Below are 17936 nucleotides of genomic sequence, written 5' to 3'. Positions count from 1 at the left end.
TCTGGGAAGAGGAAGGGCAGATACACCAGGGACATAGTGCAAGTAGGATAGGTACTATGGAGATGAGGTAGTAAAGCCATGTGGCAGAAAGTAAATTAATGGAAATGGGTTAAGTTATAAGAGCTAATTAGAAACAAGCCCAAGCTATCAGCTGAGCTTTCACAATTAATAATAATAAAATTAATAATTAATAAGAAGTCTCTGTGTTATTACTGGGGAGCTAAAGTTCGACTACAGCAGCCTTTCCACATTTCCAGTGCTACCTGATCTCCAGAAGAATGGGTCTCCTTGCACTTTTGTATACTGGCTCTGAGTCTTTGCTATTGGTGTTCAATGCCCTCCCACACTGGCCTTCCAGGTCAGCATCAAAGACTTTGAGACTTTCTGCAATGCCTTCTCTTCATGAAGCTTGATCTGACTACCTTCTCCCTGCCTAGAATAGATTTGGTTTTCTTTTTCTCAGCTGGATACAGAGAGAAAAATGTCATGAGATTACTTCTTGAGACATGGCTCTCCTCGACTCCATCACTTTCCGAAGGCAGAAGCCAGGTGTAATCCTTGTCTGCCTCTCTAGTACATTCACAATAAATACTGTTGAATTTTTGAATGAACAGTCAAATGAATGAATGAATGAATGAATGAATGAATTATGGTACTATTAAAATCTGCACAACTTATATACCATGCTACAGGAATTATTACCTTCACTCATTATCCCCAAGGAAACAATCTCTCCAGGTGGTGAGCCTTGATACCAGTACTTCAGTGTGGTGGCTATGCTGTGTGCACCCAAAATCCCTCCAAATTCCTTTCCAGTGTTGCTCAATTCTTGAAGCATCATCACAAAGTCTTTTCTTATCCATTCACTTTGAGAAAAGAAAAAAAAAAGCAATTTCACAGCAGAGAGAGGGATGGAATGGGTGAACTCAGTCTAGGGAGCTAAATGCGTCATCTAGACAGGAATGTGACCCACATGCCTTTTTCTTCAGGTGTCCTTATTACCTAAGAAAACAATGCAATTGGGCAGAAAGGAACCACCAAATTTCAGTCTGAAGTGTAGTAATAAAATATGGAACACTGGAAAGAGGTTAAAGGTTGTAGAAACAATTTCTTTCATTGCAAGTAATTAATCATATGTAGATGCTTTCTTGGGGCCAGTCATATCCTTCATTTAAAATCAAGTATGTCCATTAAACAGTGAATTATCACATTGAGATTTGGGGTAATACGTTTTATGGTCTTGAAGTATAAACTCAGGAATGAGCCCAGCTGGGTGAGAGCAAAATTTACCCTATTAGTGAGTCAGTGAATGCCCCAGATCCCTGTAACTTTGACCCCACTCAAGCAGCACATGCAGAGAAACTGGACTCCAGGAGAGGGAGCCCAGAACACACTGTTCCTAGGCATGGATAACAATGCCCTGGTCTGAAGGGGGGTGGGGGAGATAAAGGACAAAGGAAAAGCTGCAGTTGGGGAACTGGGGCAGATAACAGAAAAGTGCTTCAGAGGGGCTCTGGCTGCTCTCCTTTCTCATCACGATACCAGTGTTTCCTGTAGATGAATTTCTGAACGGTCTTATTAAGTAAAAAATATGGAGCTAAACATAGGGGTTAAAGCCTGGGAGAGATCAGGGAAACAGGGAAAGCCACCAGCCAACCTTACCTCACCAACTCTGCAGCTTCCAAATGCCAGTTACTTCCTGTCTACTCATGTCTATATGCCTTGCTGTTCTGCCATCTGATTTGCTCTCTCTGTCAAGCTACATCACTTCCTCCTCCTGCCCAGCTCTGTCACTTCCTGTCTGTCTGTACAGACCTCTAGACCTCCATGGTTAACTAGGGTTGGAATTAAGGCATGTGCCACCACACCTGGCTCTGTTTCCAATGTGGCCAGGATCCAGAGATTCTGCCTGCCAAGTGATAGGATTAAGGTCGTGTGCTACCATTGCCCGACTTCTTTGTTGACTTAAAATGGCTTGCTATTTCCTCTGATCTCCAGGCAAGCTTTATTTATTAAAGCACAAATAAAATATCACCACATTTCAGCACAAATAAAATATCACCATAGTTTCTCTGGATGAATTCATTGGTTTTTCCCATTTATTCTCCACGGGACAGGCCATGCTACCATTTCCATCCTCTCAGTGGGGAACCTGAGGCACCAATTTCATGTAACTTCCCTAAAGCCACACAACTAATAAGTGATGGTGACAGGATTCCAACCCAGGGGGATTCTTGCTCTTGGGACACACTACTTTTCAGCTCTGCCTCTCTTGGGACTTAATGGTCAACCTGACATGGCCTGCTCATCATCTTAACGCCTCTTCCTCCAAATGCTTCAACTGTTTTCTACTTGGATATATACCTGTCTTTGCATTGACATTTGCTTTGCAGTAGAGACAACTGTAACAGAATATAGGAAATACTTTCAGGATAGCCTGAAATATGTAAGTTCTTCATTTTAAAATAAATCAAATGGGGGTGGGGACCAACAAGTTACTATTCTGTGGATTTTTCTGGTTCTTCAATAGAAAACACAGACACATACATGTATAAACAATGTAAGTTATTTTGTGCAAACTTTACAAAATGTTTTAATAGTGCTTTCAACTGTTACACATCATTTAATTTATCTACTGTTAGTATACTTCACTTAAAAAAATAGACTGTACCTGTCAAAAATCATGCCTAACACAGAGTGATAGTATCCAGGAGGTCCCTTAATGGCGCTCTCATAGTTGTAAACTTTTGCTTTCCTTAGATCAACGTAGTTATTTCCACTGATATTGCCCCAAATTATCACATCTTTGATGTCTATGCAGAACAGAATCAGAAATAATCATGATAAAGTTCGTCAATATAAAATTTACTTAAATGCAATGCTTAGTCTATATATTTGTTCTAGGGTTGGTCCAATGAAGCCCAAGCTTTCTAACCTGTGCAGAAGCTGGGGTTCGCCTCTCTAATTATCAGGGCTTGGTAGTCACTAGCAATGCCTTGTGAATGGTGTGCTAGATGGGTAATTTAAGGAACTGGGAACCTGCCATGAAAGAAATTGCTAATGAAAATTGTATCATCATGTATGGATGAGTGTTCACATGTAAGAAGTTGCTCTGGGAATCTTCCTCAGCCACTCTCCATTGTATCTTTTAAGAAATGACAGAACTGGCTGGCCAGTGAGCCCTGGAGATTTGCCTGTTTGCACCTCCAGTGTGCTAGGGTTACAGATGCACGTGGTCACACTTGACATTTTACTGACTGAGATGTTTCCCCTGCCCCAAGGGAAACTTTTCAATTGTTCAGATTTTCACAAGGCACTTCTGATTCTAGACTGAAATAGAAATGTGCATAAATGGAAACTCTCTGGGCATGTTTTATCACTTGTAAAATAATGGTGATTATATTCTTCATTGGAGGAATAAAGTTTTTAGAAACAAAGTTTTGGGCTGGGCAGTGATGGTCCACACTTTTCATCCCAGTACCCAGGAGACAGAGGCAGACAGATCTCTGAATTTAAGACCAGCCTGGTCTGCAGAGTGAGTTCCAGAATAGTCAGGGCTACACAGAGAAACCCTGTCTCAAACAAACAAACAAACAAACAAACAAACAAACAAGCAAAGACACAAGGTTTAGGAGAAAACAAACCAGCCCTATATCTTACAAAATTTAAGGATAGAGGGGATGAATGAGAAAACAATATCATATAGTCATATTGTAGTTATATATTTATGGAGAAAAATAAAAGAATATGAGCTGGAGAAAATAAGGACTGGAATTTAATACGTATGATTCTACAATTATTAATTTTCTAGAAAAGTTTTATGCAATTTAAAAATAATTTCATTTATTTACTCAATTACTTAATTGTTTTAGTTAGGGTTACTATTTCTGTGATGAAATCATGACCAAAACTATTGGGGAGGAAAGGGTTTATTTGGCTTATACTTCCACATTGTAGTCCATTACTGAAGGAGGTCAGGGCAGGAACCTGGAGGCAGGAGTTGATGCAGAGGCCTTGGAGAAGTGCCATTTACTGGTTTGCTCCCTATAGCTTGCTCAGCCTGCTTTCGCATAGCACAGAGGACCACCATCCCAGGGATGGCACCATCCACAATGGGCTGGGCCCTCCCACATCAATCACTAATTAAGAAAATGCCCTACAGGGTGACCTACAGCCTCATTTTATGGGGGCATTTTCTCAGGTGAGGTTCCTTCCTCTCAGATGACTTTAGTTTGTGTCAAGTTGGCTTAAAACTAGCCAGTAATCTACGTACTTAACCTGTAATCTGTATCCTGGGGATTAAGTTCTTGTCTGTTTTCTTGTAAGAAGAAGACTATTAGTATAAGCTTTAGGGTAGGACGGTGAAGCTAATACAAGAAGACAGAAGAACTCTGAGCTTTTCTGCAAAGGGGTGACCAGCAGCACTGGCTCTGTTAGGTCCTCACAGGCATCCTGCACTGCATTGGCTTGGACTGTGAACAGCTCACATCCACGGTCTCACCAACTTTTGTTTCCAGCATGCCTATAATTTCATCCTCAGGGATGCTGTTGTTAAGGACACAAAGGATCAGAGGATGTAAAGAGCTAAAATATACTAAATGTGATCCAGTCTCGTTTTCATATGCTTCTGAGGTCTACCAATTGAAAGATCAAAAACAAAATTTAATTTGATATAATAAACATGTAAGTTTAATCTCCTTCTAAATTTCACCATGCATCAGGCAACGTTTATGGGCACTTTAGAAATACTGTCTGTGGTGGTTTGAATGATAATGGTCCTCATGGGCTCATACGCTTGACTACTTAGTCCTCCATTAGTGGAACTGTTTGGGAAGGATTAGGAAGTGTGGCCTTGCTGAAGGAGGTGTGTCACTGGGGTGGGCTTTGAGGTTTCAAAAGCACCCCCACTTCCCCACCTGTGCCTCACTATGCTTATGGATCAGATGTCAGCCCGCAGCTACTATGGCAGCCCATGCCTACCGGCTGCCACGCTCTCTGCCGTGACGATCACGGACTCACTCTCTGAAGCTGTAGGAGAAGCCCCCAGTCAAATGCTTTCTCTTGTAAGTTGCCTTGGTGACCACGTCTCACCACAACAGAAAAGTGATTGTGATATTGTCTCATTGGATCTTCACACTAGTTCTGGGAGGGAGTTGCTGTTTTTTAAAGATGCTAAATCTGAGGTACAGCAATTTGATTGCTCAGAGTCATATGGGTGGGAAAGGAGGCAAAGATGTTTTAATATAGCCTTGATAATTTTTAAACAATGCACACTACTTTTCCCATTATTATAATGGGAGAATAGGATATTGGGTTCAAAATTACTGCTTGACGAATAGAGATCTTAGTACAACAAATATTTGCTGATTTTATAATGATGGACAAAGTCATAAAATATGTGAAAGGAAGTTTGCATCATCGCCCCCTTTATCCACAGCTTCACATTTCAAGGTTGCCTCAGTTAACCACATACATTTTTTTTTAATGGAGGTTGCAGCAGGTTTGGAGATGGCCTGGACTCTCATGCATGCTAGGCAAGAGTTCTCCAACTGACCTACAATCCCAGCCCTGCACTTAAAAACATTATATGGAAAATTCCAAATATAAGCAGTGGGTAACTTTTAGATCACTTCAATTATTGTATGTTGCTATCATTGGTTTATCAGATTATCACTATTTACTATTGTTAAACTCTTCCGGCCCCGGGTTTATGAACTAAACTGGACCACAGCATGTGTGCACAGGAAAAAGCTAGGCAAGAGGATGGGGTAGTCTAGGTGGCATCCCCTGAATGAGGGAGGGCCACACTGGTTCCATCCATCCCTCCTAAGATGCTCCTGACATCTGTGTTTACTTCTTGGCCACGCCTCCTGGTTGGATGGTCCTGTAGGATGCAGACTTCCCTCCCTGCTGTTTGAACCCATGTATCAACACACACAAGACAGCAGTAGGTGGTCACTCACTGGCTGAGGTTGTTCTCATCTTCCGGGCCACCTTGGCCTTGGCTTGTCCTTCTACCCCCAGCGCCACGGCAATGATGTTGCCTGCAATGTGAGGGGCGAACTGCATAAGCAAGGCCGTTTTAAGGTTTACAAAGACTTTCCCTCCCACGATGACCTTGACAGACTCGTGAGCATTTTTCTCCATCAGGTAAGCGTAGAGGCGGCACAGGGGCACCCTGCTTCTCATGCAGCTCTCCAGGGTGTACACCTCCTCGCTTGTGCTGTCATCCAGGATGATGATGACCTGGGCCTGATAGAAGGCCTCCTCTGTGTTAGTGCACAGGGAGACACTGTGGAGGACAGGCGACGCCAAGTCCTCGATTTCCATCGCTAGGGTTTGCAAGCAGTCTTCCATCTGCTCCCGGTCAAACAGGGTCAGGCTGATCTTCGTGTCCATCCCAAACACTTCTCCACTTGCCAAGAGGGGAATTATGTGGTAGCACACATGAGCACCTGCACTGGTTAAATGCAAAAGTTGGATGGAAAATGGTTAGGTTTTTTTTGCTCACTTATGCATTTTATTCTTAACAGATATTTCTGCAGGTGCTCCATAGGATGATTCACTATTTTACATGAAAACTCTCACACTTGCACAGATGTGGCTAGGAATCAAAAGTGGAATGACAAAGTCTCACTACTCACTACATCTTGGCATCTGGTGATACCACACAATAAGAATTTGCTGGTGTATTAGATTTTTCAAATGAAAGAGTTCTCTCACATGCAGAAAACAAAACAAAAATAAATAACCAAGCAAACAAAAACGCCTTTCAGATTGTTGTGCTTATGTGCCCATGTTTCTTCATGAAAAGACAAAGATGTATTGTAGTTGAAAGATTTCTCTGGTCCCACCCGGCCCCTGAGGTCCTGCCCAGCCCTGTGGTCCCTCAGTTGCTTATAAAATAATCATTCAGAGGCTTAATATTAATTATCAACTGTATGGCCTATGGCAGGCTTCTTGCTAGCTAGCTCTTTCATCTTAAATTAACCCATTTCTATTAATCTATGTTTTGCCATGTGTTCCGTGGCTTTACCAGTCTGTTGGCATGTTGCTTGTTGGGCAGCAGGCTGGTGTCTCTCTCCCTCTCCTCTCCTTTCTTCTCCTGTCTCTCCAATCTGCAAATACTGCCTAACCTTATTCTGCCTTGCCATTGGCCAAACAGCTTTTTTTTTAAATCAACCATTCAGATCAACACATATTCATAGCATACAGAAAGACATCCCACAGCAACGAATGCTTCAGTTAGCCATTGTCTTTCATACCTTTATCTACAAATGAATGCTTTTATTTGGGGGCAGATTATCTTTCCCACAGTCTCACAAAGAAAAGTCCTTACAGGGATGGCTAGGATAAGCACAGGTTGTGTGTGTGCTCTATCTGACACCAATTGTTCCTGGATCTCCTGTTTCAGTGATGATCAACTGTGAGGAGCTGGAAATTGCATCTGAGAAAGTCTATTGCTCTTGGTGGGCTTGGGGAGGGTACAGTGCTGGTATCCATTTCAGTCCTTTACTTTGGAGAGGGTCATGGGTATGTACGGTCCAATTTCAGAATCTTTTCAGGGTTTGTAGTATCCCATAATTACACACACTTCCTTAAAGCAGGTATACGTTAGGATACTACATGTTGTCAGAAGGACAGTGTGAGCTCCACGGAGGGGGTGGAAGCACAGAGATGGGAAGAGAGGGAGTTGTGAGTGGGGACAAGGAGGAGCACACTTGAGAAGGAGGAAGGAAGAGACTTCAGGGATCTGGGCTGCAGACAGTTCATGAGTGCATGAGGAAGAACCGAGGAAACCAGCAGGTGGGGAAGAGGGAGAGGGCAACCATCAGAGAGGGACGCATGCCAGGAAAGTTTCTTCAGATTGTGTGAAGACATGTATACCTGTAAATCCTAAATCACATGGGGGATGGATGCTGAAGGACAGAGACGCAGAAGCACTTGTATACATGCACCAACCCAGACCTGTGAATACACACACACACACACACACACACACACACACACACACACACGCATCTCGAACCCTGTTTTGGTATTCTTTCATCGTTGAATCAATCCCATCCCAATGTCTTTTCTAAAAATAAAGATCCAGGCTCGTAAATCCTGGGGCTTGACTCTCTCACCTGGCAATCCAGACCTGCAGGGGGCTGATGAGATCTTTCAAAGTTTCTTTCTCCAGCTCTTCTTCTATATGTGTCTGCAGGTTCTCTTTAGCAATGACCATCATAAGGTCGGTTGTCATGCTGGAAGTGACACCATAGTAAAGCTAAACATCAGGAAAGAAAAACTCAACCTCAGGGAAGAGAACATGATCAGACAAAGACTGGAATGGAAAACAGACTGGGAGAAAGAGGATATAATGGCTTCGAAAGCAATGACGTTTGAGCAGATAAGCAATGTAAGCCCCCTACCTGGGCATGCTCCAGGAACTCATTGTACCCTCCCAAAAGCAAGCCCTTGCCTCCACGGTCCAGCAGCTCTCTCCAGATGATGGGGGAGGTACTGTGATCCCACTTGTTCTCCTCACAAATCTCTTCCAGCCACTCCTGTGGGAAAATACTCCAATAAGAGTCATATATTAAATCTGCCTAAGAATTCAGTTCAGTATTATGGGATGTAAACAATGAAGCATCCATTTGTTTTTAATGCTACTAATTGTGCATAATACATTCAGATATATTCAAAGGGTAAATCAGAAACATAGAAAATGGTGAAGAGCTTTGTTGCTCATGCCTTTACTTGTAGCATCGGGGAGGCAGAGGCAGGTGGATCCCGGCCAGTTTGTGAGATCCAGGCCAGCCTGGTCCATATAGCAACTTCCAGGCCAGCCAGGGCCACACAGCAAGACTTCATCTCAATAAAAAAAAAAAATTAAAAACAAATGGCCAACCACCCAACCAAAGAATGAATGGATGAAATAAAGAAAATAGTGATGAGATAAATAACAAGGGATATTCTCCAAATCCAGTGGCCAAATAAAGTGCAATAGCTTACTCCTTTGCTGAAGTGCATGTCTTTAACTTAAAGAGAGGACAGGTATTATGAGTTGGCTGTTTTTAAAAAACACGGATTTTTATTATATATGAGTTATTTATAGTTTTATGACCACATAAATTTTAATACTGCTTTTCAAATCTATGATCATGGTCTTTATGGTTTAGACTGAATTAATGAGCTAAAAGTTATCTGGGGGACTTCTTATCATATTTATCAGAAAGGATTTTAAGTTAGGATTATCTGGTTTGGGTAAACCAAGATTTTCAGTGACAAGATCTGAGAAGCAGCAGGGGACAGCATTCTTATCGGTAAGGTACACTTGAGTAGTCCTAAAGCCCCACAGCTGGAGGCACGTATACTGAGGCCACCTCATAAACAAACTCGATTTCCTGCTGGTGCTGAAGCTGTCCATGCTCTTAGTCCAACCCAAAGCGAGAAGACTGAGATTTCCAACGTGGTCCCTCGAATCACTGCCTGGGGACACACTGGGCGAGGGGAGAAAGTGGTCCACGCTAAAGGACTGTACCAAGGAGGATATGGGACTGTCCTTTCAGCAGCTGGAGGAGTGGGTGGGACTGAATTCTCAGAGTCCTGAATCTGGGGTGGAACATAAAGACGGGCAGGGAGACTCCTTCCGTGGGAATCACGCCTCTGCACTTTTGGGAGGTCCCCAGAGTACAGTGGCAATGTATTGCCTGACTGGTGGTCGGAAGTTTGGAGAAAATGAAGACTCACATAATGTGAAATTGATAAATCTGCCAAGGAAGATAGTAGACAAAGGGGTCAAAGGTTAGTGGAGGGCTGGTGAGATGACTTTGTGGGTGAAGGTGACTGCCACTGAGCCGGACAAACTGAGTTTCATTTCTGGGACCCGCAGAGTTGAGGGATAGAACGGACTCGGCAAATAAATATTCTCTCATCTTCCCTTACATCTCAGCACATTCAGGCCTCACCATAAAATTCACAAATACCTACATTTAATTAATTTAAAAAGGCTCGTGGGTACAGCACGGTGGGAATCAGGATACACTGCTACTCAACTACACTTTGGGGGGCCCGGACAATGCTTCATTCACCAGAGTCACAAGAAATGTACTGGAAAGGGAAGGCACCTTGTAGGACAACCAACTGGAATAATAAGATATGGAAGTACAGAGGATGGGGGAGATGCCCACCAGAGAGCATCTGTTTGAGAGGAATGCTAACCAGCCCCACAGAGGTGATAACTTGGACACGCCTAGGCAAACGGCCTCACAAGAAGTGAAACAACAGTTCAAGAAGGGCCTTTAGTCTTAAAAGCCTAGATAGTTCTTACCATGTTACTGGTCAGTGTGCCGGCAACAAAGACCAGTGCTAGTGGTTGGTAATGGCACCATCCCTTGAGGACATCAACCTGCCTCTGTTTAAAACAGACGACACTGGGTTCTCTCCACAATGTAAAGGAAAATGATTTGTCTAGATTGGAAATCAGCATATGTTCTGGGCAGGGGATGGCCTTTCCTGCTTGGAGTGCTTTTCTCAGAAACCCTGCCTAAGCACTTACAAAATGTTTAACCTGCCACCTCTAGGGTTTGCACACATCTTTGAACCCAAGGGATCACTTTATAAGAGAAGAGGTACAGGGCTGAGCATATCATTAGGGGATACAGTGTCTCTATCATACATCAACAAGCTTGATCGAGGGCCAGGGCAGGCCAGCAAGGCTGTGGACACCAGCTAGAAGACTGACATATGGCAAGAATGGTTCCTCTCCTTCAGGTCATAAAATGTATTATATATCAATGTAGTATTTCCCTTTATTGGGTGGACTACTTAGAATTTGGAAATCAAAGGGCAGAATTAAGAAAGACCTTGTTCACCATCATTCCCAGGCTCCCTCTTGGAGAATTTATGCTTCCCCAAATTTCTTTACTCTAGTCTGTCTGAGTTAGAAGGTTTTAAATTTCCAAAGAGGAACATTTCTATCAGAGGACATAAGAAGAATCTCACCTTTAAGCTATAGTTGACATTGGTCACAGTGAGAAGAGAGACCAGCAGGCAAAGAAAGAAGTTACTGCTGTGGAAGGGTAACTGGGCCTGCTAATCAGAAGAATGTGCAACAGCTACCACCCAGGGTAAAAAATATTCAACATCTAGGTTACCATTTGGGCATCTCTGGTAATGTTCTGCTCAATGTTGACCATACAAGGGGAAGTGTAATAGTCGTGTCTTTCAAAAGGGACGGGGGCTCACGTCCCTTAAGTACGCAGAACTAGGTCATTGCACCTAACGAGTGGCCTAGAGCAGTAGAGGGGGACCTCTAATGGAAGGCAGGAGAGAGAGATGAGTGCCAGTTTGGCTCTGAAACTCTGTGCAATGGGGAATACAGTTCATTAGCAAACCTTCCTTCAATAAAGTCTTCCCAGGGAAAGATCTTGATCTGAATCCCAGTAGAGCTGTTACCAGATGGTGTGAATTTACTTAATGGAGCACATGGATCCGGAGGCACAGTGGGTGGACCTTAGAAGACAGTTGTCAACAGTCCAGGTTCCTTCCCTCTTATAACCAAAGCACATGTGCCCTCAGTCACCAGAGATACTAGAGGCCAAAGGCTTAACTGCTGAATCTCTCTCGAGGACTGACCTCAGCTAAAGAGATTCCCCTTGACTGAGATGAAGCCCCCTTTTCTTGGGGGCAGCCCGCATCAGGCGAGTGGCTGATGCAGGAAGCCCAGCTACCTTTCTCCAACATGGGGGACACCTTGGAAGGGATCCCCACCATGCTTTCCCTGACTCCTGATGTAGCTCCTCCCTTTGTCTACTGCTGCTCCCTCCATCTTCCTTTCCTCTCAGGATGTCCTGGGAGCACTTTCCAGTAAGAATTCAATCTGCAAAATTTCCATCTTGAAGTCTGTTCAGGGGGCGGCACAGCCACAGATAGGAATATCTCAAATAAATAAGTCCTCGAACCATTAGGACTCCGTGTGAAGGAGAAAGAAAAAGTTAAGTAATGAAATACAAACTACCTGTTTTCTTGGTGTGGTCGGAGTGGAGCCAACACATTTATTCCACTTACTGGAGTCTCCTTTGTGCTGTTAGGTATTAGCAAAAAGCCATGTTTTGAGACTGGTAAGTAGGAGCTCATTTTTACTAGTATCCAAATGCCATTAATAGATCATCATCAGAATACAGTCATCATCAGAAGCCAAAAAGATAAACCAGCCAGCATTTAATCAAAGTAGAACACTTTCTTGCATAAGTGCATTTAGCAACTGTAAAGCTTCTTACCTCCCACACATCAGGATGCTGTGTGATTTTAAAAATCCGAAAATCAGGAAGATTCTTCTGTAAGTAGTCTGCCAGGAGTTCTGCCTTAGCATAATATGGGCAGTTTGCTTTCCCTAGAAGAGTTCAAGTTAGCTAAGCTGTCTTTGAACACATACAAATTGCCATGCTGTTATGAGGATTTGCCAGACACTTAGAGAACACACCATGACTATAATATACTTTTATAACAAAAGTACAAAATAATCTTCTGTAACACAGACATCTACTTTTGTTATATTAATAAAAAAATAAGGAACATTTCATAGGCCAGAGTCTTACATAATAAAATTTTGTGGAAAAAGCAATGTTTTAAATATTTACTCTCCTCTAGTATTCTGCTGGACTACATAAGAGACTGCACCATATTATTTAAGCATGACATACTAACAGTGAGCTACTCATTAGAAGCCACTAAGAGTCCAGTGAGACAGCTTAACTGATAAAGACACTTGCCACCAAGCCTAAGGACATGAGTGTGATCTCCAGGAATGCTAGAAGGTGAGAAGCAACTCCTGCAAGTTCTCTTTTAACCTCTGCGTGCAATCCTCCCCCGACCCCGCACAAGTAAAACAAATAAATTAATGTTAAAAAAAAAACAAACCCCAAACACTGGAAGGTAAAGTATGAGGAAAGGAGTGGAAATGTGCTCCCTTTTAGATTTGATGTATGGTCCAGAATTGTGGGCAAGCTGAGGGAGGACCGACGTCTATTTTCCGGCTGGCCTTATTGGAGAGAAACCATGGGTGAGGTATTCAGACAAGTGTATTAGGAGGGATGCAGGGCATGCGGGCATATGTGACCGGCAGAGTGTCTGATGTCCAGTCTGAGGTGCAGGTGCCAAGGGAGAGCTTCAGATGCACATTTTGCCGTGCGGAACACTTAAGAAGTTAAACCGTCCTAGAGAGTCAGGTGGATGTCAGTTTAGGAGGACAGGCTAAGTGCCTGTCCCCAGCCCCACAAATCCCTCAACATGAATCCTTCTCAACACCTCTGTATGGATAAGCCTCTCTGTCCAGTTCAAATCCATTGTTAATTACTTCAAAGCCCCTTTATGGCTCACGTTTAATTATCCTGTCCATTTCCTGGGAAATTAGCTTGTAAAAGCCCTGCACCCAAGATGACCTCAATTACCTGCCTTTTCTGCATCTGGATTCCTTCTGCCCAGACGTCACTGAGAAGATAATGGGGAGATGGATATAAAGAATGGAGAAGTTTCCAAAGGAAAAGGAGTCCACTTGGACTCTGACCACCCCCGCTTTGTCTTCTCAGAAGCCTTGCTCAACAAATTATTCCCATCCCATTAGACGCTTAGTTATGTTTCTAGTGTCTCCTCTCAAGCATATTTTAATGCATTTAACTAAACTTCAGTTCCTCCTTCCTAATCAACAAAAAGTCCACGTCTCCTCTCCCCGGACATTGCTTTCCATGTGCCGCTTTCTGTTATTTTTATTTATTTGATTTTTTTTTTTTTTTTGGAGACAGGGGTCCTCTGTGTAGTTTTGGTACCTGTCCTGGATCTCGCTCTGTAGTCCAGGCTGGCCTCGAACTCACAGAGATCCGCCTGGCTCTGCCTCCTGAATGCTGGGATTAAAGGCATGCACCACCACCGCCTGGCCCTATGTGCCCCTTTTTATTAAAACAATCTTTTAAAAATCTTCTGTCCTTGCCACCCTCGGCTCTTATATTTTCATTCATTTATTATTCCACTATAATATAGCATCTCTCACAATTTCCCAGAAGGAAACTGTACTAAATATAAATTATGAATTTTTGTATTAATTATATTTTTCTATGGTATACAATATAATATGCAATGTAAAATATATTTTATATTAATTATATTAAATATAAGTTAAATATAAACAAGTAAAGACCTTGAGGTCCTTAAAACAATGAGTAATTTTTGATTCTTTCTCCTTGACCCTGGTAGCGTTTATTACTCTTGTTTCCACTTCCTGTGGAGTAAATCCTGGAGAGCATCACTATGGTGGGATATTCTGCAGGTTTTCTTTCTAACTCTCTGGCCAGTCTTTTCTATGCTTTGTAAGTTCCCATTTCCTCATCAATCCATGAAAAGGAACCATTCTGCAAGGCACATAATTTCATGCCTTATCTGCATATTTTTCTGGCCAAACTCCTTATTTTCAGCCAGCAATCTGTATTCCTAACCGAGCACAGTGTCTTATCAAGATGCCTACACTTTCCTGAGTTCTACCATCTCTTTCTGAATGGGCACTGGGCAGTATAAGCTTGGATTCTGTTCTGAAACGACTAAGGTAATACCATCGTGTTCCAACTCCATTTTGGGTTTGCTTAAACAGTTCTCAGACCTCCATTTTCACCAACCCCCATAGTTGTGTCTGCCTTGGCAACACATTTGAAATTTGTATGGCCTTGACCATGTTCTGGATGTATTAACCAAAACAATTAAAGTTAGATAAAGTAACTAAAGAAGATGTGATTTAAAAATAGTTGTCATGCTATGTATGAAATAATTACTAAGCGTTGCCAGGAATGAACTTTTCAAGGATACACTGACCCTTACCTAACTTCGAGGTAAATTATGGTCTTTGTAATTTTTGCTTTTAAAAATGCCATACCCCTTAGCTTGGGCACCAGGAGACTTTTCAGAGACATGAGCCCACTCTTGTTCTAGCCATTAATAAAAGAACTAAAAACTTTAATTGGCTTAACCAGTGCATTGTGAATAATTATCTCATGTGGGTCATTTCAATTCCACATCTCCTACCAAAAAGGTAGAAGAGTCCTACATTCTAGAGCATTTGTGTGTGATGATGTATTGTGTACCCTAATAAACTTGCCTGAAGATCAGAGGACAGAGCCAGCCACTAGATTAAACATAGAGGTCAGGCAGTGGTGGCACACATTGTTAATCCCAGCACTTGAGATCTCATGCCTTTGCTTGGGAAGCACACATACCTTTAATCCCAGGAAGTAATATGGCAGGGCAGAGAAAGGTATATAAGGCGTGAGGAAACAGGAACTCATTCTCTTTAGGCTGAGGATTTCATAGAGGTAAGAACTAGTGGCTGGCTGCTCTGCTTCTTTGATCTTTCGGCTTTCACCCTGATATCTGGCTCTGGTTTTTTTTTAAATCATAAGACCTTTAACATTCGAACAACAATTATGTCCAGCTCCTTATTTAAGAATATTAAGCGTAGTCGGGTATAGTTGTATACCTTTAATCCCAGCACTACAGGGGAAGAAACTGGTAGATCTCTGTGAATTTGAGCCCAGCCTGGCCTACATAGTCATGTTCAAATCAGCCTGGGCTAAAAAGTGAGACTTTGTCTCAAAAAAAGAGAGGAAATACTATGAGTATCTAGATTATTAAACTTATTCTTCTGATGAAGGTTTTTCAAATGACCCTATCTACCTGATTATCCACTGCTTAGGCGTATAACTTTCCCTTTATTTCCTGAACTCACTTAGTGAATTAGACATCTTACATCTTGTTCCACACATTCTGTCTCTCAGATCATTCCCTAGTCCATTTATTTTTCTCTGTTCACATTGACCACAATGCTAAAGCAGTTGCTTCCTGCACTACATAGCTCCAGTCTCCTAACTGGTCTCTTGTTGCATCCTTAACACTCAGGTAAGATAAAAACTTCATTGCTTTATCTCCTTAAAAAAAAAAAAAAGAAACAACTTTCCAGGTACTTTGGCCAAAGTCTAAACCACTGAATGTGGCTCAGGAGAATCTGCACTCTCTCCCTCTGCCTTCAGCTTAGGACACTGTCCCTTGCACCCTTTCATCCAGTCCTGTTAGACTCATTTCAATTGCATGCTTACCAAATACTCTCAATTATCACCAAATTTGCCTATGATTTCCAGCAAGACCTAGAGACTGTGACTGTGGCTTCGTGGTTTCCTGGCATCTCCACCACCAAGTGCTCTCAGATGTTATGGAAGATTCCTCCACACTGTGTGAAGATATGTCCCTGTGGTTGATTTAATAAAAATCTAAATGGCAAATCGCTAGGCAGGAGGAATAGCAGGGACATCTGGACAAAGAGAGCTCTGGGAAGAAGAAAGGCAGTGTTGAGAGCCAGATGCAGGAGAAGCAGGATGGGAATAATGGAGGTAAGGTACCAAGTGCGTGGAAGAACGTAGATTAAAATATATGGCTTAGTTTAAGTTATACGAGCTAGTTGGAAACAAGCCTAATTCATAATAAATTTCTGTGTCATTTTGTGGGGTGGAGTGTGCTGGTGGGACAGAGAAAGACTTGTTACACTCAGAAAAGCAAGTTTTCCAAGTTAGTGCCTGAATGCATTGGGTTTCCATATACAACCATACACCGTCTTTGTAATAGTCACACACTCTAGCTCTGCTCCCTGTTATCCACACCTAGATTGTTCTGTTTATTCGTGCATCTTCTCTGCTTTCTAACTCTTATTGTTCTGGTATCTGCTTAGCCACCTCTCCCTCTGCAAGCCCTTGCCTAGTGAGGCCGTCTGCCACCTTTCCTTCTAGAACACTGTTACTGTTACATCCAGCAGGCCCTGAAACTTGTCTGTTGTCTTCCCACCATCCAGTTTTCTAGTGCTAAAAAGATTTCTCTGGATGAGTAGTGAAGCAAAAAAAGTACTTCCACAGAGATGGTAAATGCCAATTGTGTTCAGTGTAACCAAGAAGCCAACTTGGAACAGGGTCCCAGACCTCAGCACGACTAACTCTGTGATGGACCATTAAGGCTGTAAAACTCAGCAGGTAGACAGCACCACCTGCCAAAATGAAAACAAAGGCCCAATCCATCAAAGTCCATATAGTTCTGGGAAAGTCTCAAAATGTACTAATCTTGCTTCTTGGTTTCTGGAGTTCTGCTTCTGGCTAACTGTTGTTGTTCACTGAAGTGTGTCAACCCAGAACATGGATTTTGTGCTTAAAAGGTCACCCCAAGAAAGGCTCAGGGATACCCTGGGATCCAGAACACCTGGTGTAGTTGCGGGTTAGCTAATAAAAGACTTTCTGTTGGCTTGAACCCAAGTCCGAGCAGTCTTCTCTGGTGACAAACTAAGACAAAGACTGAACAGCTTACCCAAGAGATGGTTGGTGATGGTGGTAAAACAATAGACAAGTTTCAGTTTGCCTATGGAGGCAAAAGTAGAAGCCAGAGGGGGTGGAATGAAGGGCTAGAGACAGAACAGCAGTGAGAAGGGAGCAAGCAGACACAGTAAGTGGGTTGTTGCCTCTAGCTGCCGAGATGACCTTTTAAAAATGCAAACCCATTGTCACTATTTTTGCTTAAATTCTTTCAATGATTCTTCATTGTGTTCAAGATTTAGTTCAAACCTTTTTTCCCCCTAAGTGTTTGTAAGATACAAGAGTCTAGTTTCTATTTTGTAAGTCTAACCCCAGGTCCCGCCATGTTCCCACATCCAGTTCCTCTGTTAAGCTCTTCTAGCCTTTGTCTTTATCTGGGATGGTTCCTTTAACAGTTTCTCTACTTAAGCTTCTTGTGTCCATCTCTTCTCTATCCCACATCCCCACGTTAGGCGTCTATTCGCACAGAGGCCTGTGCAACACTCTCTCATTACATTAACACCAGCAGATCAAAGTAATTCTTTATATGTTTTGTACCCCCGAAGGAATTAAAACTCG

General features: G+C 42.6%; 1 protein-coding gene across 2 annotated transcripts in view; it reads right to left on the bottom strand.

Annotated features, from left to right (window-relative positions):
• Mdh1b (malate dehydrogenase 1B) overlaps positions 1-17936 on the bottom strand; it is a 38228-nt gene that overhangs the window by 19766 nt on the left and 526 nt on the right. Inside the window, exons 2-7 of one of the 2 annotated variants that reach the window (XM_028886717.2) lie at positions 12270-12382; positions 8418-8552; positions 8130-8272; positions 5964-6460; positions 2672-2813; positions 703-866 (exon numbers count right to left, since the gene is read on the bottom strand). In XM_028886717.2, the coding sequence (XP_028742550.1) occupies positions 703-866; positions 2672-2813; positions 5964-6460; positions 8130-8272; positions 8418-8552; positions 12270-12382 (1194 nt within the window). The remainder of the gene's footprint in view (positions 1-702; positions 867-2671; positions 2814-5963; positions 6461-8129; positions 8273-8417; positions 8553-12269; positions 12383-17936) is intronic. The other variant, XM_037210343.1, reaches the window with a different exon arrangement.

Source organism: Peromyscus leucopus, chromosome 13, assembly GCF_004664715.2.
Source record: "Peromyscus leucopus breed LL Stock chromosome 13, UCI_PerLeu_2.1, whole genome shotgun sequence".
Lineage (NCBI taxonomy): Eukaryota > Metazoa > Chordata > Mammalia > Rodentia > Cricetidae > Peromyscus > Peromyscus leucopus.
The sequence above is the reverse complement of the archived record's forward strand: the minus strand, read 5'-3'. Positions and strand labels throughout refer to the sequence as shown.